Source organism: Pseudomicrostroma glucosiphilum (assembly GCF_003144135.1).
Source record: "Pseudomicrostroma glucosiphilum strain MCA 4718 unplaced genomic scaffold BCV69scaffold_5, whole genome shotgun sequence".
NCBI lineage: Eukaryota > Fungi > Basidiomycota > Exobasidiomycetes > Microstromatales > Microstromataceae > Microstroma > Microstroma glucosiphilum.
In genome coordinates, this window is record NW_020289917.1 from 301,266 (window position 1) to 327,630 (window position 26,365).

At 56.8% G+C, this 26,365-nt stretch overlaps 13 protein-coding genes across 13 annotated transcripts; 5 read left to right on the plus strand and 8 right to left on the minus strand.

Annotated features, from left to right (window-relative positions):
- Positions 1 to 404: 404 nt before the first annotated feature.
- On the minus strand, positions 405 to 988 carry BCV69DRAFT_298384 (hypothetical protein; the record flags this gene model as incomplete). Its single annotated transcript, XM_025494214.1, has 2 exons — positions 405 to 769; positions 853 to 988. The coding sequence occupies 2 exons, from the start codon at positions 986 to 988 to the stop codon at positions 405 to 407; spliced, it is 501 nt and encodes a 166-aa protein (XP_025348526.1).
- On the minus strand, positions 631 to 3,246 carry BCV69DRAFT_282101 (hypothetical protein). The gene is made up of 2 exons (XM_025492232.1): positions 2,860 to 3,246; positions 631 to 2,769 (listed from the first exon to the last, which is right to left on the minus strand). Exons 1-2 carry the CDS (start codon positions 3,170 to 3,172, stop codon positions 1,124 to 1,126), a joined length of 1,959 nt encoding a protein of 652 aa, XP_025348527.1. The 5' UTR covers positions 3,173 to 3,246; the 3' UTR covers positions 631 to 1,123.
- A 241-nt stretch (positions 3,247 to 3,487) lies between these two features.
- On the minus strand, positions 3,488 to 5,331 carry BCV69DRAFT_311881 (MFS general substrate transporter; the record flags this gene model as incomplete). Its single annotated transcript, XM_025494886.1, has 4 exons — positions 3,488 to 4,184; positions 4,265 to 4,630; positions 4,720 to 4,824; positions 4,903 to 5,331. The coding sequence occupies 4 exons, from the start codon at positions 5,329 to 5,331 to the stop codon at positions 3,639 to 3,641; spliced, it is 1,446 nt and encodes a 481-aa protein (XP_025348528.1). The 3' UTR covers positions 3,488 to 3,638.
- A 551-nt stretch (positions 5,332 to 5,882) lies between these two features.
- BCV69DRAFT_282103 (hypothetical protein) lies at positions 5,883 to 7,204 on the plus strand. The gene is made up of 4 exons (XM_025492233.1): positions 5,883 to 6,041; positions 6,119 to 6,474; positions 6,550 to 6,647; positions 6,738 to 7,204. The coding sequence occupies exons 1-4, from the start codon at positions 5,950 to 5,952 to the stop codon at positions 6,897 to 6,899; spliced, it is 708 nt and encodes a 235-aa protein (XP_025348529.1). The 5' UTR covers positions 5,883 to 5,949; the 3' UTR covers positions 6,900 to 7,204.
- On the minus strand, positions 6,905 to 8,446 carry BCV69DRAFT_282104 (yeats-domain-containing protein). Its single transcript, XM_025492234.1, has 3 exons — positions 8,386 to 8,446; positions 7,441 to 8,297; positions 6,905 to 7,369 (listed from the first exon to the last, which is right to left on the minus strand). The coding sequence occupies exons 1-3, from the start codon at positions 8,410 to 8,412 to the stop codon at positions 7,024 to 7,026; spliced, it is 1,230 nt and encodes a 409-aa protein (XP_025348530.1). The 5' UTR covers positions 8,413 to 8,446; the 3' UTR covers positions 6,905 to 7,023.
- A 211-nt stretch (positions 8,447 to 8,657) lies between these two features.
- On the plus strand, positions 8,658 to 9,759 carry BCV69DRAFT_298389 (hypothetical protein; the record flags this gene model as incomplete). The annotated part of the gene is made up of 2 exons (XM_025494215.1): positions 8,658 to 9,100; positions 9,183 to 9,759. 2 exons carry the CDS (start codon positions 8,658 to 8,660, stop codon positions 9,757 to 9,759), a joined length of 1,020 nt encoding a protein of 339 aa, XP_025348531.1.
- Positions 9,551 to 11,388, minus strand: BCV69DRAFT_282106 (hypothetical protein). Its single transcript, XM_025492235.1, has 2 exons — positions 10,343 to 11,388; positions 9,551 to 10,254 (listed from the first exon to the last, which is right to left on the minus strand). The coding sequence occupies exons 1-2, from the start codon at positions 11,080 to 11,082 to the stop codon at positions 9,882 to 9,884; spliced, it is 1,113 nt and encodes a 370-aa protein (XP_025348532.1). The 5' UTR covers positions 11,083 to 11,388; the 3' UTR covers positions 9,551 to 9,881.
- Positions 11,389 to 11,590: 202 nt separating this feature from the next.
- BCV69DRAFT_282107 (Metallo-dependent phosphatase) lies at positions 11,591 to 14,234 on the plus strand. The gene is made up of 4 exons (XM_025492236.1): positions 11,591 to 11,880; positions 12,000 to 12,325; positions 12,392 to 13,178; positions 13,260 to 14,234. The coding sequence occupies exons 1-4, from the start codon at positions 11,650 to 11,652 to the stop codon at positions 13,992 to 13,994; spliced, it is 2,079 nt and encodes a 692-aa protein (XP_025348533.1). The 5' UTR covers positions 11,591 to 11,649; the 3' UTR covers positions 13,995 to 14,234.
- A 12-nt stretch (positions 14,235 to 14,246) lies between these two features.
- Positions 14,247 to 15,940, minus strand: BCV69DRAFT_289993 (hypothetical protein; the record flags this gene model as incomplete). The annotated part of the gene is made up of 2 exons (XM_025493691.1): positions 14,247 to 14,726; positions 14,819 to 15,940. 2 exons carry the CDS (start codon positions 15,938 to 15,940, stop codon positions 14,247 to 14,249), a joined length of 1,602 nt encoding a protein of 533 aa, XP_025348534.1.
- A 941-nt stretch (positions 15,941 to 16,881) lies between these two features.
- On the minus strand, positions 16,882 to 18,324 carry BCV69DRAFT_247836 (NAP-domain-containing protein; the record flags this gene model as incomplete). The annotated part of the gene is made up of 2 exons (XM_025490264.1): positions 16,882 to 17,957; positions 18,099 to 18,324. 2 exons carry the CDS (start codon positions 18,322 to 18,324, stop codon positions 16,882 to 16,884), a joined length of 1,302 nt encoding a protein of 433 aa, XP_025348535.1.
- A 549-nt stretch (positions 18,325 to 18,873) lies between these two features.
- On the minus strand, positions 18,874 to 21,825 carry BCV69DRAFT_311889 (hypothetical protein). Its single transcript, XM_025494887.1, has 2 exons — positions 21,062 to 21,825; positions 18,874 to 20,990 (listed from the first exon to the last, which is right to left on the minus strand). The coding sequence occupies exons 1-2, from the start codon at positions 21,564 to 21,566 to the stop codon at positions 18,937 to 18,939; spliced, it is 2,559 nt and encodes an 852-aa protein (XP_025348536.1). The 5' UTR covers positions 21,567 to 21,825; the 3' UTR covers positions 18,874 to 18,936.
- Positions 21,826 to 22,200: 375 nt separating this feature from the next.
- BCV69DRAFT_168473 (hypothetical protein) lies at positions 22,201 to 24,990 on the plus strand. The gene is made up of 4 exons (XM_025489483.1): positions 22,201 to 22,399; positions 22,501 to 22,595; positions 22,703 to 22,809; positions 22,893 to 24,990. Exons 1-4 carry the CDS (start codon positions 22,296 to 22,298, stop codon positions 24,726 to 24,728), a joined length of 2,142 nt encoding a protein of 713 aa, XP_025348537.1. The 5' UTR covers positions 22,201 to 22,295; the 3' UTR covers positions 24,729 to 24,990.
- Positions 24,553 to 26,336, plus strand: BCV69DRAFT_168586 (thiamine diphosphate-binding protein). Its single transcript, XM_025489484.1, has 6 exons — positions 24,553 to 24,608; positions 24,741 to 24,880; positions 25,063 to 25,197; positions 25,278 to 26,054; positions 26,132 to 26,185; positions 26,265 to 26,336. The coding sequence occupies exons 2-6, from the start codon at positions 24,815 to 24,817 to the stop codon at positions 26,286 to 26,288; spliced, it is 1,056 nt and encodes a 351-aa protein (XP_025348538.1). The 5' UTR covers positions 24,553 to 24,608; positions 24,741 to 24,814; the 3' UTR covers positions 26,289 to 26,336.
- Positions 26,337 to 26,365: the final 29 nt, after the last annotated feature.

The window sequence follows — 26,365 nt, forward strand, 5'->3', positions numbered from 1 at the left end:
TGCACAGTGCATATTGCGATTTGCGGACGGACGGACGAGAGGAAACGAAGCAGAGCATAGCAAATCGAGTGAAATGAAATCAAGTCAAGGATAGAGGGAGGAGAGGAGAGGAGAGGGGGAGGGAAAGAGGGGGGGGGGGGGGGGGGGGGGCAGGGGAGGGGGATGCGGGGGATTACATGAGACGAAAGACGAAGATTGCCCTAGAGTCCCAAGCCGACCGAGCAATGAAGGCCCATAAAGGAAAGAAGGACGAAAAGAGGCGAGGGGGGGATGGGGCCACAGCGCCGCACTGCACAGCGTAGCGTCGCGTGGCCCACATCCCATCCTACCAAATCTCCCCCCTAAACCCTAGACCCTAGCCCCTAGCCCTTAGCTCCCACCTAGTCTCTAGGGTGCTCAGGATCTCAGGCTTTAGGAAACCAGAAAGCCGCTCCTACACCTCCTACTAGGAGCAGCGAAGAGAGTGTGGGTGAGAAGCGGTACAGGACTAGACAACCCAGCACTGCTGCTATGATTTGGTGATTGCGCTTGCTGCTGGGCGCTGACGCAGGAGGAGGTGGTGGTGGTGTTGCTTTCGGAGCGCTGTTTGCTACTGGTGCGCGTGCTGGCGCTACTGGCGCAGGTGCTGGTGGCGACGTCTTCTTGGCATCAGGGATAGAAGAGGAGGTCGAGGACGATGTGCCAGCGGCAGCGGCAGTGGCGGCAGCAGCAGCAGTGGGAAGAGAGGTCTCTCCAACAGCTCGTACTGGAGGCGGTGGGTTTGTGGCGCCTAAACGAGTGCGTGAAGAAAGAGCAAATTGGTAGGGAAAGGGGGTTGAACGAAGGGGAAGGGGGGGGGGCAGGAATGGAAACTGATGATGAGGAAACATGTCCGCAAGAAACGGGTAGTATAGATCGAGCCAGGGGTAATAGTAATTCCGGAACAGCAGAGCGGGCTTCCCATTTCACACGCCGATCGCCCAGGGAGCCTCTCCCTAGGCATGGGCATGGTACGTTCTGAGCCGTCCTCAGAAGACCGCACGCGAGCTTAAGAGCAGCACGAGAGAGTGTGGGCCGATTCGATCTCTTCCAGTAAGAGAAAGATAGACGACCAGTTCGTCCCTCTGGCCCCCTCATGGCCACATCACTTGGAAGGGCTCTGAGAAGGGCTGCTCAACTTCTCCTTGATCTTTCCAAAGAGACCCTTCTTCTTCGCCGATCCTGGAGTCTGGGATCCTTGCTCACCGTTACGGTTGGGCGTGCTGTTCACGCTAGACTTTCCACTGGCAACTCCTCCTGCTGGCTCAGCTTTTCGCCCAATCGTGTCCGTCTTGCCCTTGGCCGGTGTTGAAGGTGCAGTCTTGGTCGAATCAGCAGCTCCCTGGGTAGTGGTGGCAGGAGCAGGCTTGGCTCCTACAGGAATGTCAGCAGTCTTTGCAGACGTAGGAGGAGGAGTCGTGGAGGGAGCCGGTGCCTTGTTGGCAACCGGGGCAGACTGAGCCGCAAAAGCAGCCCTGGCAGACGATGGGGCAGACTGCTCAGTGGAAGGAGCTGCCGTGGAGGCCGCGGGAGCCTTGTTGGCGGTTGGGGCAGACTGCTCAGTAGGGAGAGCTGTTGTGGAGGCGGCGGGAGCCTTGTTGGCGACGGGGGCAGACTGTGCTGCGAAAGCGGCCCTAGCAGTCGATGGAGCAGGCTGCTGTGTGGAGGGGGCCGCTGTCGTGCCAGGTGCAGACTGGCCCGAGGTGGCAGCAGTCGCAGGAGGAGTGGCAGAGGAGGCGGGCTTGCCGAGGGTCAAAGCAGGTGCAACGCCCGATGAGCTGGCACCGCTCGTTGCGCTCTTGGCGGGTACGGCAGGCGTTGTCTGATTTGCAGAAGACGCAGACGAGGCTGCCGGGGGTGCCTGAGCAGCAGCCGTGGACGGCTTACTAGCAGCAGCAGCAGCGCCGCCAGCACCAGCGCCAGCAAGGGTAGCTCCGCCCAGGGCAGCGGCTGTAGCGCCGAGGCCCGACCTGTCACCTCCGCCCGAGAGGCTGGTGACCTGTGGCTTAGCGCCATTGCTTGTGGCCGATGCGTTGTTCACGGGCGTGGGGTGATTGACCAGGGGTGCAGCATCAGCAGAGGTAGTAGACTTGGCAGATGGGCCCGAAGAGAGCGACTGCTGCTTGGAAGCGGTCTCTGGCATGGGCTTGGCGTCGTACGGTGTACTGTGACTGGCAGTGCCAGCAGCAGTTGTCTGTTGAACTCCTGCAGCGGTGACAGGGGCAGCGCTTGATGTCTGTGCGGTAGAGGCAGGAGCTGCAAAAGTCGCGCCAGTGGAAGAGACACTGGATGGGGCTGCGTAGGTGTCCTTGTAAGATGCATCAGGAGCATTCGTCGTCTGAGTGACGGGCGCGTTCTTTGGGACAGATGAAGCTGTCTGCTTCTCCCCGGCGACAGCAGCTGCAGCTCCACCAAGGCCCAAAGCACCTACACCAGCAGCGATCTTCTCAGGAGTCGAGTCGCTTTGCGAGGCAGTAGAGCCGCTCTGTGTGCTTGCTCCAGCCCCCGACATTGGAGCGCTAGTCGAAGTGGTCTGGGAAGTTGGTGCGCCAACGGTGGGGCCCCCACCTGCAGCACCTAGGGCCAGGCCCTTTCCAGCCTCGGTAGAGTCCAGAGTGCCCTTCTCGGTGCTGGAGGTGGGGCCAGTAGAGGTGGATAGAGGCTCCTTTTGTCCCTCCAGAGGGTCCACACCGATCACGCTGGCAATGGCTGCACCTGCCGCGGCGACGGCACCGGCAATACCAGCTTCAACTATCGGGGACAATGGCGAAGTGCACCTTGATGTAGTGAGCCTACTGACTCCAGTATTGCGCTCTTGAATCTGCTGCAATTTTTACTCACCTGGCGTCTTGTTCTGGTCATCGCTTGTGGGGTGCTTTGCTTCTGGGCTGACAATGACATTGTTGACATTACCACTGGCGTCCTGCTCAGTGGGGAGGTCGTCCTTTGCATGCCAGTGTCCATCGACGATGTACTTGTAAGCGAACTTTGTCGATGGCTTGAGTGGCTTATCCGCCTGCCAGACGTCGGAAGAGGCGACCCTGTGGAGGGATACGCGCTCAGCCCACGAGTCCCAATCGCCGGATACCTCGATGGTATTGGCGGTGGTGGAGCGGTAGCTGAATGTCACGGGTACCAAGGTAGTGTCGGCCATGACAGTGGATGAGGAGATGGCTTGTATGGGAGAGAAGGGAAGGCAAGGGAAGACGCAGGGAAGGCGAGAGGCAGAGGAAAGGGAAGGAGCGAAGGAAGGCAGGCAGACAAACAGGCAGGCACAGGCACTCGGCGGCGACGGGCGTGGTGCGTGGTGCGGTGCTTGGGTTGAGCGGCGGTGGACCCCAATGCCTCGCTTCAGTGCAAAGTCCGCCTGCAGCGGGAATTAAAGTCGCTCACTTCCCTGGGGCAGAGACGCAGCCACAGCCACGCGCGTATCGCCGCCCATCGATCGATTGCACCCTTGCAGACAAGGGTCATCGTCACAGCGGGACTCAAACCTCTGGAATTGTCTGTGCGTCGTACCAGTCCATCGACCAGGGGCTTGCCAAGGTCGCGTACACGGGGGACTCACTTCCATCTCGCACGTGGGGCACCATATTCCTCGCCAAGCCTCCAACTTCATTTCAAATTTGGTACCTGAATTCTGGGTGCTCCTCGATAATCTTTCTCCCACGCTCGGCCAGCCGGTTGCAGTGACGGAACCATGCTCCCAAGACCAAGCAGACTGCAATCGCAATCCCTTGAGATATCAGAACGAACTTGACACCAAAGAAATAGCGAGGCGAGTCCTTCTGTCGGAAGACAAAGGGAGCAATGATGCCACCAACCCCGCCAAAGCCAACCACTAGCGCCGAGGTGTATGCTCGTTTGGCTTGACCTCGAATGGCAGTCTGCGAGGCAGAGCTGGTGAGAGGAATGTTGCAGTGCAGGCCTGCCGTGGCGATGAAGATACCAAAGTACCTACCTGCTGTGGCATGCACTGGCAGAAACGCAAAGAGGCTAAGACCCGTCATTGCAATGACAGAGTTGAGAATCATGAAAGGCAGGCGACAGCCTGTTTTGTCGCTCCAACGCGCCATTGGAAGACCCCAGCAGATGGCAAGCACCGCAGGCGGCACAAGGAGCAGGTAGAGGTCCACGCCCTTGAATCCCATCGAAGCGATAATGCGCTGGTGTCGCAGAAGAGAAGCAAGGGTGCGAGGTCAGCGGAGCATGCGGGAGTTTCAGTGCGACTGTGCGGTCCACGTACGGGTGAGAAGTAAGACATTGCATACGAAGCCAACGTCGTGCTACAGTAACAGTACGCAAAGGCCCACAGCTTTAGATCAGCAGCATACTTGGCTACTTTGGTTATCGTCAAGCCATCCGGCTCCGAGTCTGCCCTGTCCCTCTCAATGCGAGTAGCGACGATGCGCTTCTCCTCCTCGCTAAGGAATTTGCAACGGTGAGAGGAAGGGAAGTCGACGATGAGCCAGTAGCAAGGTATGGCCACCACGAGACTCAGCAGACTTTCTCCCAGGTAGATCCAGCGCCAGCCGTAGAGGGTAGAGCCTGTGTGGATTTTAGACAGACCGTAAGCGAGCAGACTGCTCCACGCTGCACAAGCAGAGCCGGCCTGCAACAAGATGCGATTGACAAGATCAGCGTCGCATAGGAACAAAGGCCCTGCAGCTCCGGGATTCTCTTTGGGACGATGCCACTTACCACGAAAAAGGCAGTCATTCGCGTAGCGATCTCTCGCCTCGGATACCAACATGACAGTAGGTACACAGTACCAGGGAAGAGTGTCGCTTCTGCCATTCCCAAGATCTATAGATGAACAAGATCGTGAGGGATGCTCCATGGATCAGCAGCCAGCTTGGGCATCGCATCATCCTTTCCACTTACTGCTCTGAACGCCGTCAATCCCTGCCAATTCTTGACGAAAGCCGTACCGAAGAGGCAGAGACTCCATACGACAACAGCACTAGGCAGCCACCATCTTGCTCCAACCCTACGCATACCAATGTTGGAGAAGAGCTCGAGGGCTACATATGGTGGGAAGAAGGCCACAACTGCGTGCGAGTATCGATTGTCGATGTTGAGCTTCAGCTCGGCCGTCATGCCTGCCTCTCCTGCCAGGCCGAGATTGTTTCGATCGATGAGAGAGATCGCGTATAGTGCAGCCAGAGGGGGAACGAGCTTCCAATCGATCTTGCGCTTGAGCGCCTTAATGACGGCAGGGTCGAAGCCATCGTCGATGTCGACAGAGGTGGACTTGGCTGACCTGGCCGTCCCGTCTTCGACCACCGTCTTGATATCGACAAGCTCTGACATACTAAGAGAGATCTTCACAGATAATCTTCGGTGGGAGGGAAAGAGAGTAGGATTTGTGACTTCAGAGAGATGGTGGCAGTCGCTGAGTGCGGCGCCATGGCAGGTCAAAACGCACTTCCTACCCGCTTTGCCTCGGCCAGGGACAATTCCGGGATTTCTTGCCGGGCAGCAATTTGCAGGCACAAATTACTGATGAATGGAGAAGATGCATCCGTCCGGGTTCTCTCCTGACTCAGAGAGCTGCACGTAAAGCTCGCCATCACCCGCGGGAGGCAAGCTTTGGGGTGCATGGGCCGCCATTGGCGCCTCTCACTCTCTACTTTAGCACGTATGGCATAGGATGGGGCTGCGACAAGGGCGTCACTATTTGTAAGCACCAAAATGGGATTCACATGTACTCGAAAGCTTTGCTTCCGTCCTTTTCAGGCGTTTACAAATAATACAACTGCTCCAAGCCGTACCAGGCTGAACTCGTTGGACCCTTTCGAGCCGCGGCCCCGCGTGTCGGCGCCCTTTCCGTGTTGCTCTTCAGATTTCTCTCATTGCTCCTCCACACTTCCACCCTCTACCCTACCGCACTGACAGGCTCTACTCTTCCAAAGCTCACAACGACTCATCATGGCTGCAAATAGAGCAGGACCGAGTCTATCGGCAGGAAATGATGCAGAGAAGAGGGCAGAGCAGAGGAGGATAGCGCAGCAGCAGCGAAGGTCAGTAGCATTGCAGCGCTGCACGCCTTGCGGCCCTAGCTGACCTCGAAGCTTCTTCTTGCTGCTCTGTCTCACAGCCAATGGGTCGGCTCTTCCTCCTCCGAAGAAGCTGAGGAATCGGAACAAGAGGAAGAAGAAGAGGGCTACTCAACGGAAGCCTCAGACGACCTAGACCTCTTCGCCGCCTCCGCCTCAGCCGCCATCGACCCAGATGCTACCGCTGCCTCTGTCATGGCAGACACGCAGGCTACCCAGCTCTCACCCCGAATGGAGAACACCCTCGACCTGCTGGTATGGTCCATACCTCTTTCGGCACTCTTCGTGTTGCTTGACATTATGATTCAGGACCAGTATGCTATGCATCCTACTGCGCTGCAGGAGGTGGGAAGGATGATAGGTACAGTTCCCGTCTTGTTCGCGATTGTCTGGTTCAGTGAGTAGCGTTGAGGGTAGCGATTGCTGGCCGCTATATGTGAGCTCAAGTGATTCTTGTCCGGCCATCATACAGCCACTATCCGGCCGTTTGCCTCGCCTCGGGTCATGCAACCTCTTCTGTTCGCGACGGCAGTAGCGTGCGGGTGTGCCTTCTTGTGGACCTTCCACGAGGTAAGTGAGCCAAATGGTAAAAGTCTTCCCGTGTCTCCTTACTGATCAATCTATTCTGCCTCCTCCTAACGTTTTCGAAATCCTTTCCAGGCTCCGTGGGAGCAAGTGATCCGACAGACACCTCCTCTAGGCTCCCTGTGGATCTACTGTATTGTCAAGCTCGACCTCTTGCCATGCGTGACCTCGCTAGGGGCAGTCGGAGCATTCCTCTGGTGGACTGATACGCCGATGTGGTCAGCACGGACTAGATAGGAGCCACTACTTCAGGCCGTAGAGTGAAGATTTCGGACCTATCTAAATGCTAACATGTACAGTACAAATTTTGTGTCAAGTTCTGTCTGGTGGTATCGGTCGCTAGCCTCGCCCTGCCCCCTCCTTACACTCTCACTCCTCCTACAGCCGCCGAGGTCCCTGCAGCTCCAGTGCTCGTGAGGGCATCAATCTTCTCTCTGACCTTTCTCAACTCCTTCTCGACATCGATCAGCCGTGTCCTCTCCCTCTCCAGTTCCCTGACCGCTTCAATCCTGGCAATATCCAGTCGATCTCCCTCTGCTTGAATAGAAGGTGCTGACATGCCATGCAGGTAAGGTTGGGAGGAGGGGGCATGAAGGGGATAAGGGGGACCATCAGACTCCGAGGAGACGGTGTTGAAGCCATTCTGCAGTCGGGCAGTGCGCACTTTCGATGGATCTGTGAAAGCTTGACTGATCGACGATGGGAGGCTACAGTGATGCGAGACATGGAGAGGTCAGTAAGGCCCATCGAAATTTTCTGCGCAAGAAAACCTACTCACGGAGTTGGTGGATGCTCAATCAGGGTGTTGTGGAACGCCTCTGTCGGCTCGGGGAAGACGACCTCATCATATTGCCACGAGTGGACCACGAGCGGAAGTACGATGTCTGGCTGAGCTGGAGCTTGGGTCCGGGCAGCTGGCGTACTGACCGCGGGTTGACCGTCGGTAGCCGCCGCAGGTGTAGTAGCAGCTGCGCTAGCAGCAGGAGTTGAAGGTCCGGCGGCTGCATTGTCTTCAACTTTGGGGGCAACCTCGCCGCCGTTCCCCTCAGCTCCCTCAGCCGGAGCAGCCGACATTGATACATCCATGGATTGATCTTGCAGCCCAGTCTGTTCATTTGCCTCAGCTCCTCCTGTGCCTGGCGCGGCTACTGGAATTGGGTTCCACGGATGCAGCTTCAAGTAGTGAAATGTCTGCAGTGGCTTTTCCCCGCTCTCTGCCGCCCACCAAATCTTGACGCCCACCTCGAACTCTCCCCATCCAGTCTCGCTGACCTGATATGGCGGGCGATCACAGGTTCTCATTGGTTGTGGAAAAGAGTCGTGTAGCTTGAATTGAACTCTCCTGATGAAGTGCGAAATGTCGTCCTTGCCTCCTACGTGCTTGTGATAGTCTGTCTCTGTATCCCTGCCTCGCGTCCCAGCTGCTGCTCCTGTAGAGGTAGTGGGTGAGATGGTGGGTCCCGTGGGCGCACTGCTATCCCCATCGAGGAGATGGTTGGGCAAGGGATTGGAAGCTGCGGAACGCACTGCCACAGTCCACTTATGGGTATGCATGGGGTCTGCCGACATCTTCTCTGCGGCTGTGAGGGGAGTTGCCGTCGAACCAATGACCAGAGGTCGATGGATGGCAATGCCCTGCAGTAGTGAGACATGTGGTAAGGGCGAAGCGTGGTCAGCCATGGCCGCCTTTATGTCTGCTCTCCTGAGCCCGATCACCACTCACCCTTATCCGTCTCGTGGTTGAAGACATGGCTGAGCTGACCCTCCCCAGATAATTGTACGAAGTGTTGGTATTCTACCACGACTAAAGGTGAGGCGAGGTGTTCCTCTCACTGGCCGTGTCCTCCGCCTGTGCTGCTTCCGAAGGAGTGGGTGGTGGTGCGCCTCTGCGCGCGAGTGGCCTCCCCTCTGGATTTTGAGCATTGCTCATCCTTCCTGCATCCCGACCTTCCCGCTACCGGTCCACACACCTTTAGTCACGCACATCTGCCCAACATGCCTCGCCGTATCGCAGCGCAGGTACCTCAGACCATCTCTCGTCTCATGCAAGGAGGCTACATCAAGACGCCGCCCGTTTCCTACCAGGCTCTCCTTGCCCATCCTCCCACCACACTTCCTCCGCGAGCTCCCTACCCTCGACCCACTGAGGACCTGCCAGAGTCGCTAGTGAAGGCAGCCCGCAATGCAGAAGGCGATCCTTCTCGTCGGAGGGATCCGATGAACTCGAAGAAGAAGATGAGGACAAGGACCCCCAGCTTAGCACCACAGCCCATCGTTTACCTGCATGACCGTGTGAGGAGGCAATTCTACCTCGATCATCCTTGGGAGGGGCTAAGGCCGAGGATCCTTGCTGAGAAGGAGAAGGTGGAAGAGCCTGCGAAGGTCCCTGCTGAGGTGACAGAATTGACACGGTGGTCGACGAATCCACAGCCAGAGGAGTGAGTAGGCAACTTCAGGGTCAGCTTTCGCAGAAAAGCATCTCGGTTGGCTGACCTCTGCACCCATTCTTCTCGCACTCAGCGTCATTGCTTTGACTGTTCACCTCCACGAGAATCATTCACTATCACTGGCAAAAGCATACCGCCATGCATTGGGTCAATACCACTCCCTGCGCGCCGAGCACGAGACTGCCTCGAGGTATGCTCTCCTAGAGGCACAAGCGTACGGCGCTCAATTCAACCCGCCAGCTCCCAAGTTCCTGAAGGAGAATTATGGCAATCGAGTCTGGCATGCCGCCCCTGAGACATATCGCGGGTTCCTCAAGGAAGAGCAAGCCTTGGAAAGCTGGGCAGCCGCTGCTCAGGGCCCAGGCGCTGCTTTGTCCACATCACAAGCGCCAGGCGCGCCTCCAAGCAAGATGAGGATGAGGCCAGAGTCTACAGGAGAGTGGTCGGGAGGTGATGAGTACAGGAGGGGAGCGAGGGCTATTCTCGAGGGCAAGGCAGATGCTCTAGCAAATGCGCAGGTCAAGGAGGAAGGAACAGTCGTCACCACTGACGCAATGGTGGGGACTCCAGAGAATGACCCACTCAGGCTATCGCTGCTGCAGAGTCGACTCGAAGAGAGGGCGATCGAGGCAGGAAGGGCGAGGCGGTGAGAATTACAGATGATACGAGTGAAGTCAGCAATAGACTTCCTTACATTGACACGATGTGGAGCGCGGAGTCGCACAGACGTGAGAATGTGACGCAGAAAGCAGAAGTACCAGGTATTTCAGATTCACGCCACGGCGGTACCAGCCTCCTGTTCCTCCTTCACATTGTCTTTCCCACCACCATTTGCAGCGCCTCCACCAGCAGCCCTCTTCCGTGCCTCTACCAATTGTTTCTGCAGCCCCAACCCGACTAGTACGTCAAGCAGGCGCACGAACTTCTCCCTCTCCCCATCACCACCTTCTGCACCGCCGAGTCCGCCTTCTCGGAACACAGCAAGGAGATCCTTTGAGCGCTCGAGGATCAGACCGTCCATGTCCTCTGGTGCAGTGTAGTCCTTTTCCGGCAGGCCTTCCTTGAGGAGCCCGATCTCGTGGGCGTACTCTAGGGAGCGGGAGTCGGCGTATGGGTATAGAGAGGCCCAAGGGTGCTGGATTCGCCTATTGGTATAGGAAGGGAAATCACAAGCGCCAAGTCAGTATAGGTCCACAATATATGATAGGGGTCCATCTTGCTCAGACTGCTCACCTTATGAAGATCTCGCAAGCTCCTTTGCCCAGCCCCTTGATCTTCGTCAAGTGCTCCTGCACAGCCTCCCTCGCTCCTGCCCTACTCTCCGCGCCCTTGGTATCCTTTGCCGCTTTATCCACCTCGCTCTTCAATTTCCTCAACTCATCTTCATGCTCATCCCCCTTTTCGTCCCCTTCAAGCTCCCGAAGACCAGAGAGCACTTCACCGAGTTGCTCTGCGCTCTTTTCCTTGTGCTGTGTCTTGGCCTCCCACATCACCCTCCTCCTGCCTTCGTATCCGATTTCTTCCCAGGCGCTGCGAGTACGCAGGTTGAAGGGAGCATTGAGAGCGGTGGAGATGGTGCGTAGGCCGAGCTTGTGCGAGATGGGCTTGGAGAGGAGGTATGAGGAGACCAAGGTGAGGAAAGGAGAGAAGGCGGGATAAGGGGCAGGGTAAAGGAGAGGCGTCTCCTCTTCTCCTTTCCCTCCGTCCTTTGCAGTTTTGCCCTCCCCACTGCGTTGAAGAGGAGGGGGTGGAGCCTTCTTACCGCCCTTTTGCACCTCTGCGTCGGACCAGTCTACCTCGCCTTTACCACGCTCGATGGGTGGATAGGCAAGCGAGAGGGCCTCATCACTGAGGAGCCAGGAAAGGAGGGCGCGTGTGTCCAGCTGCACTTCTTCCTGGGGCTTGGGAGACTCTTTCTTCTGAGCCTTTTTGGTTCGCCCGCCTTGAGCAGCGCTTCGCTTCTTGGGTGCCATTTTATGAGTATCGAGCTACGAGGTAGACTGGTATCTCAATCGAACCTCGTGATTGCTACCGAATGGTGCTACTATGTACCTATGCAAGAGGCAAGCACGAGAACTTCTGAAAGCATGAGCACCTCTGGTGTGTTCACTCCACATTTGCTAGGATAAGCACGTCCCACGGAACGCGGAGCGTGGAGGCCTCGCGTAAATTGGTCCTCAGCCCCGCTGATGCAGTGGAACAGGGTGGGCTGCACAGAAGGGCCATGACCAAATGTGCTGCAGCGTGGGAATAGCGAGTGAGTGGTTCTACGGGACACGTGATGGAAGATGTGCCCAACACCCAGAAATCGGGCCTTCCCAGGCTGAAGGCCCGTCTCTCTTTGCCCCGACGTTCGCCCGACTGCACGTTGTCCACTTCCGTCCCGCCCGTGCACGGGGAGCGACAAACACCTCGCTTGAAATACCTCCCCTTTGTAATTCGCCTTCCCTTCTTGAATCTAATCTGCAGTGTCCACATACCATCAGAGGATCGTATCAGCAAGAGCAAGCAAGCTGCTAGTACACAGCGTCCCCAGCACCATGCTCTGCAGAAGCACCTCCTCAGCGCAGCAGCGGAAGCTGTGCATGCTCCTTGGTGTGCTACTGGCTCTCACATCGTTGTGTCCTTTGGTACGAGCCTGCGGGGACCTCGATCCTCAGCATGGACTTAGCAAGAGGAGCTCACGCTACGCTACACAGCCTACAGGAGGAGCTGATCTACTCTCACCCCTGGTCTGGGGAGATGTACAGATTGTGGCCACGACAGATATCGTGAGTGTACCTCGAATAGGAGTGGGTGGTGCTGGGGAGCAGTCAGGCACCGAGCTGTGCTAAAGAGTAGTGAGACTGACCACAGCCCCCCTTCGCCTGCCATACACTCTGTTGATCAGCACGGCTGGTACCAAGGGCATCTGCATTCCACCCAGCCGGACCCCAACTACAGCGGAGACTTTGGCGACTTTGCCTCTTTTGTCTCGCATCTGCGCAATCTCGCCGCCCAACGAGGCGTGGATCTCCTCGTAGTCGACTCTGGAGATCTTCACGATGGGGACGGACTCTCTGACGGATTTCCAGAGGGCGACACGGATGGACACGTCTCCAACGAAATCCACTCTCAAGTACCATATGATTTGCTGTCGGTGGGCAATCACGAGCTGTACAAGTATGGCGTGGCTTTTGATACGTACAAGAACTTTGTCCCCGCTCAAAAGGGCAGGTGAGGAGGCGTGGGAGCATGAGAAGCTCTCTCCGTCTACTTACACTACTGTCCTTTGTACCACAGGTATGTCTCTTCGAATGTTAACATCTCCATCTACGATGAGCAGTCAGGCCATAATATCTCTCATATCATGGGCGAACGCTACATCAAGTTCAATACGACTCAAGGCCGCAGAGTCACCTCTCTAGGCATCCTCTTCGAATTCAAGGGGCAAGATGGCGGTATCACAATTCAGACCCCTGCCGACATGGTGAAGGAGAGCTGGTTTGCAGAGGCCATCGCCGAAGAGCCCGACTTCTTCCTCCTAGCAGGACACATGCCAGTCAGGTGGGGCTCATGGCCGACTGTGGTCGACGCGATCCGCAAAGTCCACAAGGATACGCCGATCCTGATATCTGGAGGACACACACATATTCGAGACTGCTATACCTACGACGAGAATGCCATTGGTATCGAGGCAGGAAGGTACCTCGAGACCATAGGATGGCTGTCCGTCAATCTGACGAAGTCCGAGGGAACTGGCGCGATGACGTACTCAAGGTCCTACATCGATGCTAATCGTCGCAATTATGCATATCATCTGGGGCTGAGTGACTCGCGCTTCGATACACCAGATGGCTCGGCTATCACTGAGAAGATGTCTGACATCGCAAAGGAATGGAATCTGACTGAAATCTACGGGATAGCTCCGCAGGACTACTTTCTGGACAGGTACCCTATCTCCTCCAATTTGTCTGTCATCAGTCTTCTGGGAAGCTCGATACTTCCCAAGATCGTCCTGAGCAACCCTTCCAAGAAGAATGCAGACAGGACAGACACACCCAGGTTCATCATTGCGAATACAGGCCTGGTGAGTCACGAAGCCGTGCCTGTCTCTTCACAACGTGTACGTGTTTGACTTACATTCTTTGTGCACATCTACTTCCCCCAGGTTCGTTTCGATTTGTACTCTGGCGACTTTACAAAGAATGACCAGTACATCGTCAGTCCCTTCACCGATGCCTTCTTCGTCATCAAGGACGTCGAGTATCGGTACGCCCGGCAAATCCTCGGCCGTCTGAGCGAAGGAGGTTACCCTTCTGCTGCTCGTCGTCAAGTCAGCGAACGCGACGATGGCATGGCCGATGCGGCAGTTCTGCATCGTGGAGACGCCTATGCGAGCGGCGAAGTAGGTCCCATCTTCTCTTCTTGGCGCGCAGCGCAATACGCCTTGCAGGTCAAGGAAGACCGCTCCCGCCATGCTCTCGCAGGCGTAAGTGATGCATACCTCTCCGATCTGCTCGAATTAGATCAAGCCGCCGATGCTAGCATGCACGCCGACGAGAATGGCTCTCTTGGCTACGTGACGAGCGACTCCTGCGCCGCTTCCGTTGGCAACGGACCTCGCGGCGACGATACGCTGCACAGGGCTATCCCCTACACGTCTGTACCGAGCTACATTGCCACTCCCTTGCAGGGCAACACCACCGAGCTCGGTCCCGACTCGACGAACAAGGTGGATGTGGTCCTAGTGGACTTTATCGAACAGGGCATCATCGCTATCCTGAATTCGCTGCAGGAGGACAAGGTCTACACGAGGGAGGATGTGAGTCTATGGAATGAGCTTACCACGCAGGACATTTTCCGCATCTATGCTCAGCAGGAGTGGTCTGGGCAAGGGAAGTAGACATGATGAATCTAGAAAAGAGAAAGATGGCTGGTGATAAGGCAGTCAGGATGACAGGACAAAGACAGCAAACAGGCATAGAGATATACACTACATAATCAGAGCATTATTGACTGACAGGGGCTGTAACGGGTTTGACACTTGTATCTTTGATCGGATTAGAGCGGTTCAAACAAAGTCGAGCACATTGCACAACGTCTCTCAAATCAAATGATTGTGAACGAGCCCATTTTCTCGGTCCCCCCGACCTCTCTACATGTTCGACTGCTGCTGTCGCTTCTCCACTGCTGAGCTACTCTCCGTGGTAGTTCCATTCGCGAGCGGGAGGATCGCTTCCTTTCTAGCCCAAGCAGCAATGAGCACATGGGCAATAGCCGTCGAAGGTGGAATCTTAAAGTCCACTTCCGCTGCCCCCTTTTTCGGATCATCAGTATTGGCAATCGACCCAGGATCCTTCTGCTCCGCTCCACCAGCATGATTTTGGGCATCTTCGATGCGTTTGACGTCCTGTCGGGAAAAGTGCTTCTTGGCAGAAGAGTCTAAGACGGCGAGGATTTCTTCACGGGTGTACCACCGGGCTGCTTCGAGCTCGTTGTCCAAGTCGAGACGGATGGGAGGGAGATCGTGCCCTGGAGAGGCCTTGGCGATGCCAAAGGCGCCGTTCATGAGCTGACTGGGGAAAGGCCAGCTTTGGCTCGAGTGGTAGCAGACGGACTCGATGGGGACCCCGGCCTGAGATGGAGCAGAAAGGGTTGGAGGCATGGTCGAGGTCAGTCGAGGAAGTCCTCAGGTGCTGTCGCGGCAGGTGTGTGCAGTCTACTTACCTCTTCCAGTACTTCTCTCCTCACGGCTTCCTCCAATGACTCGCCCACCTCCAGGAATCCCGCCAAGCAACTCCAGAAGCCCGGCGGCCACTTCTTCTGACGTCCAAGGAGCATCCGCTCACCATCAGGCGACAAGACGCCCATGATCACCACTGGGTCCGTACGTGGGTAGCAGCAATTGGAAAGCGTAGTGGTAGTGGGACACTCGCCGTGCTCCTTGTCTGCCACATCATGCTCCAAAGCCCGCGCGCTCATCAAAGACTTGACGTAGTGACCCGCCGAACCGCCCACGTCCGCCGTGACACCAAGCTTGGTGAGAGAGCTGGTACAGGCACGCTTGTACCCGCCCCAGACGCTGTACTGTCTCCGAGAGCAGCTCGGACAGAAGTGGTTGCGCTCATTCCAGTCTAGCAGGGCACGGGCTTGGGCCACGAGGGCAGCGTCCCGCATTGGCCATTCACCGGCTCGACCAAGGGCGCGAGTGTCTACAAAGTCGTACTTTCCCGAATTGACCAAGGCGTCTTCTAATGGCTTCATTGGTGAGGCATCCGAAGGCGCAACGCTCTTGGACTTATAGGTGAGGGAGAGGGCAAAGTAGGGTGTACCGGCAGGGACGTTAGAAGAGGACGAGTGCTCTGCGCCCTCTTGCGGTCCGTCTCGTGTAGCCAACTGTCCAGGCAGGGAAGCGATCTCCTGACCTTCCTCGTCCACTCCGAGGAAGACAAAGGCCACTTCTGTAGGTCCGATACTGGCTGTCGCCTTTCCAAAGGCCTCCAATGCCCGTCCTTCGAGATGAGAGGGAGCCTCCACACCATAGGCAGCAGGACCAAAGACGTCTTCATCTTCAGTGGCCTTGCCACTTCCCCTAGCCGCCTTGAGCACGTGCTCCTTGACCTCATTCCAGCTCATGGTAGCCAAGTAGCCTTCTTCTCCTTCTGTGGCCTTGCCGCTATACGTCAATGGGTTGAGATTCTGCATTACGACGATGCGCGTGTTCGGCTGCTGAAGGGCAGTATTGAGGAAGCTGGCATCATCGCGCAGCCAAGATAGACGATTCAGAGTACCGCCCGAGTAGAAGTTGACGGTAGTGAATGATGGAAAGGGGGGAGTGGGAGGTGACATGATCGTTGGTCTAGATGAAGAGGAAGAGTGCAGAAGAAGGGAGGGGATAGAGCGGGGCAGAGGAAGTCGTGTGCGTGAGGTCCTTGCAGTGGCAAAGGGTCTTGTGCTGGAAGGAAGGAGCGACTTGATGGGTTGAGTAGTGGAGATGACGCGACGATACGAGGGAACAAGCATCAGTCGCTTGATGAATCGAGACAAGAAGAGTAGAAGGGAATGGAGGAAGGGCAAGAAGAAGCCCGGGCGAGGGGCATCTGTACGGCATTCGCGCCATTGGAAATCGTCCTGTCCCCGGCCTCCACTCTGCCACCGTATCTCCGGCCCGCTCTCCACCCACCTCCGCGTCAGCTCTTCCTCATCACTCATCACGACCATCACACCACCCTCACCGCCATGCTGCTGCTGAACTAGGATTTTTATTTGATCGAGAGAGGACAATAGATGAGAGGGCTGAGGATTGACAAGAGGATCAGGCACATGGGGAACGGGCAGAAGGGGGGGCGGAAAATTCTTCGGGTCCAGGATCAGAGGAGGCCTTGAGGTTCAGAGCACTGACTTGGCCTCACCATTCAAAAGATGGCGAGAAGCAGCTCTCCTTTCCTAAATCAAGACCGAGAACATTGACCAGCCAGAGACGAGGCATCAAGAAGAACAGAAAGGGAAGAAGGGAAGAGCCGCAGACAGATGCAGCAGCAATGGCCCACCTTAATGCCGCTTTATTTTTCCCTCTTCGCATGTTGGGGAAGGAGAAGTCCACTGCAGCCAGTCACCCGGGCTTGCCTCCCCCAAAACCGGCATCTAACGCAAACGAAACGATATCTCATTCGACACCCCTGACAGCACTCAGCCCGCCTGAGCACCCTTTGAAACTGACACTGGGAGAGCCCTGACGCTCCCCTTTCTTCTTCAATGCTAGCATGTCTTAAAGCCTACTCGCACCTCCTTTACTGGTGCTTGCATTCTTGCGGGTCCTGGCTGCCGGCCATCTGCGAAGCAGTCGACCTGGGGCGCTCTTCCTCATCATCATCGTCCTCCTCGTCTTCGTCTTCGTCGTCCTCATCCTCGAAGTCATCGTCGTCGAGATCTTCGTAGGCCAAGGCCTTGCCCGAGAAGTAGTCGACGGCACGGGGAATGATGCGGTCCTTGAGGTCCTCTCCGATCTGGTAGTCGAGCTCCAGACGCTCGTCAATCTCATCGAAGTCGGTAGTCTCATCAGCTTCGTCGCCCTTGGGAGGCTTGGGAGGGTTGAAGAAGTTGAACACGGATGAGGTGGGGACCGAGCGCTTGACCGTTCGTGTTTGGTTGGTGTTCTTGTTTCGCTGCTTCTTTGTCTCAACCTTGTGCGTCAGATCCTTGCCCTCCTTCCAGTCAATTTCGCATCCCTCGGCGTGGTCGTACACCAGGTCACCAGAGTATCCGATCTCATCCTGGTAGTAGTAAGTCTTGGTCAAGGACTTGTTGGTGAAGAATTCGTTCTTGGATGGGTCAAAGACGAACTCGAGCTTGAAGCCAGAGGCATCGGTGAGGTAGGTCATGCGCACGTCAATCAGAGCCTTGAGGGCCTCCTCGTCCTTCTCCTCGATGAGCTCCGACAGGGCAACGTGGTTCTTGAGAGCAGTGAGCCAGAACTCAGGGATACCCTTCTCAGCATCAGCTGGAGTCTCTACATCAGCGTACGAAGTCTTCTCCTCCTCGTCCTCATCTTCTTCGTCAGCCTCAGAAGCCTCTCCCTTGAGCACCTCCTCCTTTGTCGGCTCCTCCTGACCATTGACAATGGCAGACCTTCGCTCATAGAGAGGAGCATAGCGAGTGGCGTACTTCTTCTCCAGCTCCAGGATCTCCTTCTGGAACTCGGCCTCGATCTTGGTGTGGTCGACCTGGAGACCCTTCAGACCTTCTAGACGTCGCTTGATGTGTGGTGGCAAGCTCTCAATGTAGCCAGAGGAACGACCGACCAAGTTGCCAAGCCTGTTCTCGACGAGACCACTCAGATCCAGATTTTGCAGAGCTCCGGTAAGTTCTGATCGCGAGAAAGCATGGCCGAGCAGCAGAGTCACGAGTGAGAGAGGAAACGATGGCGTGGGAAGGTGAGGTGATCAGCAAACGGTCCTTAAAGCGGGACTCAGCACCCTCTGGCTCTACCTGAGGGTCCATCACTCACCAGCTCCATCCTCATTCTCCTCGCCAATGGTTCCCACGGTAGGTCGAGACAGAGCTTCCCTGGTCAGCGGAGCATTGCTGAGGGGAGTGTTCTGAGGGGTAGGTGCCACGTAGTCGGCGTTCTTGTTCCTGAGGGGTACGGAGGAGGAGGGGATGATGGATGCGATCAGGTGTAGAGGGGTATTGGTCAGTGCTCTGCTCGGGCAGTGAGAGGAGTCTGAAGCCATGCTGTTAATGAGGAGACGCGATGGATGGCACCGAGTAATGCTCTATATCCTCAGCTTCATCACTGAGATCGTACTCGTTCCCTATAGAGGTGATCCGCCGTCGCGAGGATCGATACCAGGCGAACGATACTCCGCCCCAACAAAGTCTCGTGGGGTATATCCAGCTCGTAACTCCCCTCCTCGCGCCTGAGCGACGGACAACACTGCTACAGACGACTCACTTTCCAATCTCCAAGTTGCTCGACATGATTGGCAACGATGGGGGTTGAAGATGTGCAAAGGGTGTGGTGAGGCAGTGGGTGTGGGAAAGGGTAGGGGGGGTGGAGATGGGTGGGTGAGATGTGTGATGGGCCTTGGACTCGGTTGTGCCAGAGTAAATTGCTGGGCCGCGCTGCCCCGCCAGGCCACGAGGCGTTGGGTTCGCGGGGCGGGGAGAGGCGCGCAACGTTGGGCGCCCCGCCTGACCCTCCAAGCCACGGGACACCTCGGGCAGCCTCGCCTGCTTGCTTGGCTGGCTGTAGGCAAGTCAATACTACCACTCAAGCTGGTACTCGGTCCAGGAAGCGTGAGGTAACATTGCAAGGCGTAGCACAAGTCGTTACTTTACATACATCAATCCAGATCCATTTGATTGGCGTCCCTATCCCCCACTGCTTCACTCGTCGCGACCGCACCACCGTCACCAGCGCCAGTCACGCCGCCCCAAGCTTGATAGAGCTCTAGCATCGACTTGCCAAAGTCCTCCCTGACAAGCGCTCGCGGAGGAACTTTCTCGCCAAAAGCGCCCTTGGTCAGCTCCTTGACGCGTCCAGACGCCCGCCGCAAGGGGATGTTGGCAGCGGCCCTCTCTCTGGCCGCCGCCGATCGTCCTGGCATGTAAGCAGCTGCCGGCGAGATACTGTACGAGTCATACTTGTTTGTAGGAGAGGAGGAATTTTGTGCAAGTGTCTCAACCGAAGGTTGAGACGTAGTTGCAGAGCCTGATGCTGTAGTGTTCGCACTTGCTTCAGCTTCTTCCACCTTGACGGGTCCTGAGTCTTCCACGGCGACCGTGTTGGGAGTGCTTGACGATGAGGCCGGTGTCTCCTTCTCTTCCACAGGACCCTTCCCTGCCCCGGCAGCGGGCGAGTCGGAGGGTTTGGCATCTTCCCCCTGATCTGACACCGCCTCTCCCTTGGCTCTGGCCATCGCAGCCGCCATCATAGCTTGCGCTTGCTCGAGTGATAGAGCGCCAGGAGCAGCAAAAAGCAGTCGGTTCTCTACCTCCTCCTCAGCCGATTTCCGTCTGCCTCCGGGCTCTGCCAAGTTAGCCACATCAGTCTTGACAGCAGCCTCCTCTTGTTCTCCCTCGCCGGTTTTGCTCGACGTCGAGGGTCGAGCTCCTAGTCGCAACTTGACACGCAGCGGGCGGCGATCGAATGCATCCAGTTCGGTCAGGGACGGTCCAGTCTTGTTGGCCTGACGACGGTGCTCTAGGAAAGCGACAAGAGCAGGAGCAGGCGATAGCTCTTGGCTCGACGTGGAACGCCTTGCGCGGTGGACGGTTGAACTTGTCCGTGGCACTGCAGGAGGAGATTCCGCAACATCGCCCTTCAGAGCTGCCAAGCGAGCTCTTTCAGCTTCTTTGGCAGCCTTTGCACGTAGCTCTGAGGGACGCGGCGGCCGGGGCCGATGCTCTGAAGGTGATCCAGGGCCTCTTCCGCGATCAGCAGATCCGAGAGGTGCGACGGCCGCTACGCCTGGGCTTCCAATGGCAGTCTTCGGAGCAAATTTGCCACCGGACGTGCGAGCGTGGATCCTGGTCACTTCGACCTTGCCGCTCCCGTCTTCACGTCGGTGAGAAGGCGAGCTTGTGCTCACCGGACGAGATGTCGAAGGCGCGTCGGTCCGAGAGGCAGTTCTGTTCCGTCCCAATGTCACGTGCAAGCGACCCCTTGTGGATGAGGGTTGGCGAGATTGTTCATCGGAAGCCGAGCCATCCATGTTGTCGGCGGGTTGATCCACAGCTTTGCGTTTCTCGTTGGGTACGACAGAGGGCGTCTCTGTCAGCAATGCGTCATACCGCAGCAGAGTCTCCGTAGCCTCTGCAATCAGCTCTTTTCGCAGTCGCTCCACTTTGCGTAGATTTGCAGAAGCTTCAGCGGACATGTGCTGTTTGCCGAGCCCCATTGCCGCTTCTGCGCCTCGTAGTGACGAGCTACTACTTGTAGGATCATCTGTAGCAGCGGTGCCAGTCTGCCGTTGCTTTTCCCTAGCTGCGATGATGGGGACGAGCATTCGAGGGTCGACCGTGCGAAGCTGCTCAATTCTCTCTCTCAGCTTTTGGCGATCGCGTACGAGCCTCTCCTTCTCCAACCTTCTCTGCTTTTTCTCGAGGTTGTCGGGGCGACGATGGCGTCGTTCGTAAGCAGCATCGGAAGTGTCCTCTTCAGACTTCAACGCACCACCTCTGGTCTTGCCCATTTGTGAAGAGTCGTCACGGAGCTTGAACTCCGGAGTCTCTATCAAAGCCTTTGCCCTGCAGGCCTGAGCTACATCTGGATCCGAGAAAAAGCTGATACTGTCCATGCCCACATCTTCCGGAGAAGCTTCGAAAGCCTGTGCAAGGTGTTGTGGATCCGCCGACAAGATGATTACACATCCTTCGGGCAGAATACGTTGGCTCTCTGGGCAGGGGTAAGAGCACAATCGAGTGAGACGAGAGTTTTTGGCGGTGGTCGCGGTCACGTCAACTCACGGGTTGGTTCAGCAGCGCTAAGCAACTGCTCCTCGAGCCCTGACCCTGCCAGTAAGGATGATACTCTTCTCATGCGGGGCGGCAATACCCTCTTCTCCCTGACCTTTTTCTTCTTGTCCATCGTCGACAAGGGGTCCTCCGGCGCTTGAGCCGCCAGTGTCGCCGTTGCAGCTTCAGCAGCTGCATCAAGGCCTTGCCCGGCCTCCTGCTCGGCGGTCTTTCCTGTGTGTGACAGCGGCTTGGCAGATGGTGATCTTTCCAAGGCTGCTGAGTCGTTGGTCTGCGCTGATGGCCGTCTGTTCAGGTCGGTCAGCTGCTCGTTGTCCCCCTCGCCATAGATCGTCCTCCTCTCTCCCGAGGGGTTTGGTGCCGACGTCGACGGTGAGGCGCTGCCGGGGCTGTGGAAAAGGGACGAGAGCAGACCTCGGGGCGCAAGTGACGAGGCTGCCCAAATTGTCGAGGCAGACGTCGATGCCGAGGTGTCGGGGCCTGTTGCTGTCACCATTGCGAGTGAGGTCCCGCTCTATCTGCCCTTGCCGCGATGGAATCAGATGGCTCCGGTCACGGGCAGCGGGACCGAACCTGGAACCCGTGGGGCTATGGGCTAGATAGATCTGCCTCTTGTGATGCTGAAGTTGCGAGAGGGTGACTCGAGTGACGGTGAATAGCTGTGCCCCTTGTGAGCTGCCGCAACTTCTAGACTGACTGAGGCAGTACGCACACGGACTCCTTCTTGTCCCGGGGCGAAGCGAGGCGAGGGGGTACGGAAAGGAGGCAGGCGGGCGGGCGGAGGGAGACATTGGCTCCGCCCCGTCGGCTTTTGCGCGCGCGCAGGGCCGATGGTGACTTTGAAGCTGTCCGGCCTCTGCAGGCGGATTTCACACCCCTCTGCGTGCTGACAGAGGGCCCGAGCCGCTCTCTGTCCGTCGTCGCACCTTCTTCCCCGCTTGTGATATCCCCGTCCTCACCTTCCACCCCTTCCCCACCCCTTCCCCGCACACAATCACCTTCTTCCCAACCCCCACGCACATTCTCAGCGGCATCGAACAAGAACGACCGCATTTCACACCAAGCTTCCTGGGCTCACAAGACCATTGTGTAGACAAGATACATCAGCACCAACCCGATACCCAGATTCTCCCTCCACCCGCACTCTATTCGTCTCTCGCTTAACGAACAGTGCCAGCACATCACACTCTGGCCACGTATTCCTCCAAGACTAGGTCCGTTAGTCATGCACTCCACCCTCGCCATTCGCCGAGTAGCGGCTGCTGCCGGCACCTCCAACAACGTCTTCACCCTCGCATCTGGTGCTCAGATTCCCAAGATTGGCTTCGGGTAAGTGTGATGGCAGAAGCCAGTAGGTAGAGAACCGCGCCCGGCACTCAAGAGGCACTGACAGTATCCCACGGCTTGTGTGACGTATTTCCCCTCATAAGAACTTGGAAGTTGAACAGAGACGAGGCACACAGCTCGGTCACTGACGCTCTCAAGACTGGTTTCAGGCACATCGACTCTGCTTGGGCATACAAGAGTGAGTAATCGAGGTCAAACTGTTGACTAATCGCTGCATTGACGATCCGACTTGTGTGCTGACCTCTCGCCGTTGCACCTCGCCCTTCTCCTCCCTCCGGTGCGTAGACGAAGATGCTACTGGACGTGCAATCCAACAGTCAGGCATCCCTCGCAAGGACCTCTTCATCACCTCCAAGCTCTGGAACAGCTTCCACGGAGACAATGTGGAGATGGTGAGTGCCGTCGCAGCTGTCTGGTGTACCCGAGTCAATGGAGGTGAGACTGACATAGCAGCCGTGTTCCTCACTATATGCAGGGTCTGGACGCCAGTCTGAGGGAGCTAGGCACAGATTACCTTGATCTGTACTTGATGCATTGGCCAGTCGCCTTCTCCAACCCGAAGAACTCGGAGTTGTCTTCTCTCAAGTCTCAGGATGGCCGACCCATCGAGAACCACATCCTCTCGGCGGACATCATGAAGACCTGGAGAAACCTTGAGGAGATGGTCAAGAAAGGAAAGGTCCGTAACATCGGAATCAGCAACTTTAACATTCGAAGAGTAGAAGAGCTCCTCGCCTCGGCCGACATTCTGCCCGCCACCAACCAGGTTGAGGTCAACTACGGAGTCCCCAACGATGAGCTTTTGCACTACTGTGAGGCACACCAGATCAAGATTCAGGCCTACAGCCCCCTCGGCAGCAGCGAGTATGTGGAAGAGTACTCTCAGGATCCCATCATCCAGGATGTTGCCCAGCGCAACAATATGACTCCAGCGCAGGCCGTCCTCGCTTGGCACCTCGCCCGTGGCATCAATCCAATTACACGAAGTCGAAACGTGGAGCGCATGCAAGAGTCCCTCGCAGCTACAGAGCTCGAGCTACCATGGGCTGACGTCCAGCACCTCCTCAAGGAAGCCGAGAACAAGCCGATTCAGCGTGTCGTCGATCCCACTGTCGCCTGGAACGTCAAGGAGGACATCTTCGAAGACGGCACCGACCAGACTCGTCTCCTTTCACTCAAGACGGACAGCATCGAGGTTTCCATGCCCCACGAGGCTGGTGTTCCTTCCTCGTCCGGCAACAGTCACTACCTTGAACCTCGAAACGCCCCCGATTCCGAGAACAAGCCCAACGAGACTGTCGCACGCTTCCACACCCTCTCTGGAGGCAGGACAAACGGCACGCGCGGCTCTACTGTCATTCAGCAGCTGATGCAGCGACGGGGCTTCTCTTCTTCCCGAATCCCTCGCGCTACTTCATCTTTCCTTTCCTCCACCTCAAAGCAAGCTCTCGCGACTTCTGGACTTGAGTGGAGCTCCGCAAGCGCTCAGACTGGCGAGTCGCGTGAGACTCGAAAGATGAACATGTGCACGGTGCGTCCTCATGCTTTTGGCATTCAGACTCGTTGCGCGTCTTCTGTTGCATCCCCACTTGCCTCGTCTCTGGGCGTACCGCCTGTACCATCGGCGATGCCACAGAACTCGTCCCCGCGCGTCTACACGCCGCGCAAGGCGTTCTTGTTCTCGCAGTACTCGCGCCTGCTGTCAGAGTCACAGTTCATGCTGCTCGTTCAGCCGAATAATCTTTCTGTAGCCGAGCTAACAGCCATCCGCGCAGAGATTGCAGCTGTACCTCTGCCTGAGGGCGAGGACTCGGGTAACAGGGCACGCCTCACGGTGGTCAGGTCGGGCGTGATGAAGCCTGTGCTGCGTCAGGCGATCAAGGATGGGTCGAGCACAAAGGCGGAGCTGAATGGCCTGGAAAGTATTCTCTCCGGCCCACTCGCGATGCTCACGTGCCCCTCTCTTTCACCGCCATACGTCTCCAGGCTTCTGTCGGTCATTGATAAGGCGCTCGGCAACCGTGCTCTGTCCCCGGCTGCTCCGGCTGGCAAGCCCCACACGAGAACAGCCAATGCGAACCCCCGTATGGTTCCGTTGGCAGCGATCGTGGAAGGCAACCGGTTGGTGGACGTCCCAGCTCTGCGGGATGTTTCGAAGTTGCCGGATCTACAGACACTGAGGTCACAGATCGTCGGCCTGCTCAGCTCGCCTGCTAGTCAGCTCGCTAGTGTGCTTTCGATGGCTTCGGGTGGTCAGCTTTCGTTGACGCTCGAAGGCCGGAAGAGACAGCTAGAAGAGAAGGCGCAGTAGTCAGCTTCACAGGCAGCCATCGCCTCGGTCACGCCCCTCGATTCCCTCTCTCTCATTTCTAATCCCCCATGTAGCCTCCAGCATTAATGTCCCACTCTTATCTAGACTTTCTCCCACCCCACTGTACACATTTTCCCTTCTCATCCCCTCGGGTCAGTCTCCTGGGGAGAAGCGACTCAATCAAGATTCCTCTTTTCCCCTTACGTTTCTGAGCTGCAGTTCCTCTTTCGGTCAAACTGCTCTGAGCGTATCGTACAATGGCTGACACTTCCTTTTCCTCTTCTCTGTCATACCCTTCTGTGCACTCACTCTCTCCGTCTGCTCCCTTCTCAAGGCCATCTGCAATGCTCAAGCGCTCGCCCTAGCCTCTGATGAAACTGCCGTCGTCCTGGGCGAAGACATTGCGTTCGGTGGAGTTTTCCGCGCAGCTGCCGGTCTTCGTGAGCAATTTGGCGAAGAGAGAGTATTCGTGAGTCGCACAGTCTGTGAAGGTGCACTGTCGATAGCCGTATCTGATTCGATTTCGTGCCCACCCTCTTACATGCCCAGAACACACCACTCTGTGAGCAGGGCATCGCAGGATTCAGCATTGGGCTCGCCGCAATGGGTCACAGGGCCATTGCCGAAATCCAATTCGCAGACTACCTCTTTCCAGCCTTTGACCAGATCGTCAACGAGGCGGCCAAGCTTCGTTATCGAAGTGGTTCCCAGACCAATGCCGGTGGTCTGACAATTCGCACTCCCTGTCAAGCAGTCGGACATGGAGGACTCTACCACTCTCAGAGCATCGAACAATTCCTACTTCCTGTCCCTGGGTTGAATGTAGTCATGCCTCGAGGACCGATCACAGCAAAGGGTCTGCTGCTAGCAGCGATCCGCTCTCCAGATCCGACGATTGTGCTGGAGCCCAAGACGCTGTACCGTTCCTCTGTCGAAGAGGTGCCCACTGGGGATTACTCGATTGCCATTGGCCGAGCTGATGTGCTGCGCAAAGGATCCGATATCACGCTGATCTCATGGGGCGCACCACTCTACACCTGCCTTGAAGCAATGGACCTTCTCCGCAACCCACCCGAGAAACTGCAGCACCTTGTTCCTTCCTCGCTCAGGGAAGCCAGTGTAGAGCTAATTGATCTGCAGACCATCTCTCCTTGGGACAGGAGGACAGTAGTGGAGAGTGTCAAGAAGACGGGTAGGTGCATCATTGTTAGCGAGGCGCCGGTGACGGGGAGCGTGTCCAGTGAAGTAGCGAGTGTGATCCAGAAGGAAGCCTTCCTGAGGCTCGAGGCTCCTGTTCTCTGTCTGGGTGGCTGGGACACCCCTTTTGTGAGTGCAGGTGGGATCCGAAGTTTCGTCTCCTCGCAGTCGACTGATACTTGCCTCTCCCCTGCTGCTTTTGACAGCCTCACATCGGCGAGACCTTCTACAAGCCGAACGCGGTGCGAATCCTAGAAGGAGTGAGTCACAATCAAGGTCTTTGAGCGGATCATATGGTGCGCTCCCTGACACAACACGCTATCCATCCCGTTGCAACAGATTTTGGAGACGATGCGATTCTGAGAGGGCAGAGACTGAACACTGCAGGCAGTGTCGATGAATTCCGTGATGACCAGGATCGCAAGGATTGAAAGAAAATC

Coding starts and splice junctions, on each gene's coding strand:
- BCV69DRAFT_282101 (XM_025492232.1), bottom strand. CDS start 3,172: ATGGCCGACACTACCTTGGTACCCGTGACATTCAGCTACCGCTCCACC. Junction 2,770..2,859: donor TGACCAGAACAAGACGCCAG/GTGAGTAAAAAT, acceptor TGTCCCCGATAG/TTGAAGCTGGTATTGCCGGT.
- BCV69DRAFT_168473 (XM_025489483.1), top strand. CDS start 22,296: ATGCACTCCACCCTCGCCATTCGCCGAGTAGCGGCTGCTGCCGGCACC. Junction 22,596..22,702: donor CTCTGCTTGGGCATACAAGA/GTGAGTAATCGA, acceptor TCCGGTGCGTAG/ACGAAGATGCTACTGGACGT. Junction 22,810..22,892: donor ACGGAGACAATGTGGAGATG/GTGAGTGCCGTC, acceptor CACTATATGCAG/GGTCTGGACGCCAGTCTGAG.
- BCV69DRAFT_311889 (XM_025494887.1), bottom strand. CDS start 21,566: ATGGTGACAGCAACAGGCCCCGACACCTCGGCATCGACGTCTGCCTCG. Junction 20,991..21,061: donor TAGCGCTGCTGAACCAACCC/GTGAGTTGACGT, acceptor ACCCCTGCCCAG/AGAGCCAACGTATTCTGCCC.
- BCV69DRAFT_282103 (XM_025492233.1), top strand. CDS start 5,950: ATGGCTGCAAATAGAGCAGGACCGAGTCTATCGGCAGGAAATGATGCA. Junction 6,042..6,118: donor ATAGCGCAGCAGCAGCGAAG/GTCAGTAGCATT, acceptor TCTGTCTCACAG/CCAATGGGTCGGCTCTTCCT. Junction 6,475..6,549: donor GTTCGCGATTGTCTGGTTCA/GTGAGTAGCGTT, acceptor GCCATCATACAG/CCACTATCCGGCCGTTTGCC.
- BCV69DRAFT_168586 (XM_025489484.1), top strand. CDS start 24,815: ATGTCCCACTCTTATCTAGACTTTCTCCCACCCCACTGTACACATTTT. Junction 26,055..26,131: donor GTGGCTGGGACACCCCTTTT/GTGAGTGCAGGT, acceptor TGCTTTTGACAG/CCTCACATCGGCGAGACCTT. Junction 26,186..26,264: donor CGGTGCGAATCCTAGAAGGA/GTGAGTCACAAT, acceptor CCGTTGCAACAG/ATTTTGGAGACGATGCGATT.
- BCV69DRAFT_282106 (XM_025492235.1), bottom strand. CDS start 11,082: ATGGCACCCAAGAAGCGAAGCGCTGCTCAAGGCGGGCGAACCAAAAAG. Junction 10,255..10,342: donor GCTTGCGAGATCTTCATAAG/GTGAGCAGTCTG, acceptor CTATACCAATAG/GCGAATCCAGCACCCTTGGG.
- BCV69DRAFT_282104 (XM_025492234.1), bottom strand. CDS start 8,412: ATGTCTTCAACCACGAGACGGATAAGG. Junction 8,298..8,385: donor CAACCACGAGACGGATAAGG/GTGAGTGGTGAT, acceptor TCACTACTGCAG/GGCATTGCCATCCATCGACC. Junction 7,370..7,440: donor ATTGAGCATCCACCAACTCC/GTGAGTAGGTTT, acceptor GCATCACTGTAG/CCTCCCATCGTCGATCAGTC.
- BCV69DRAFT_282107 (XM_025492236.1), top strand. CDS start 11,650: ATGCTCTGCAGAAGCACCTCCTCAGCGCAGCAGCGGAAGCTGTGCATG. Junction 11,881..11,999: donor TTGTGGCCACGACAGATATC/GTGAGTGTACCT, acceptor TCTGTTGATCAG/CACGGCTGGTACCAAGGGCA. Junction 12,326..12,391: donor GTCCCCGCTCAAAAGGGCAG/GTGAGGAGGCGT, acceptor TTTGTACCACAG/GTATGTCTCTTCGAATGTTA.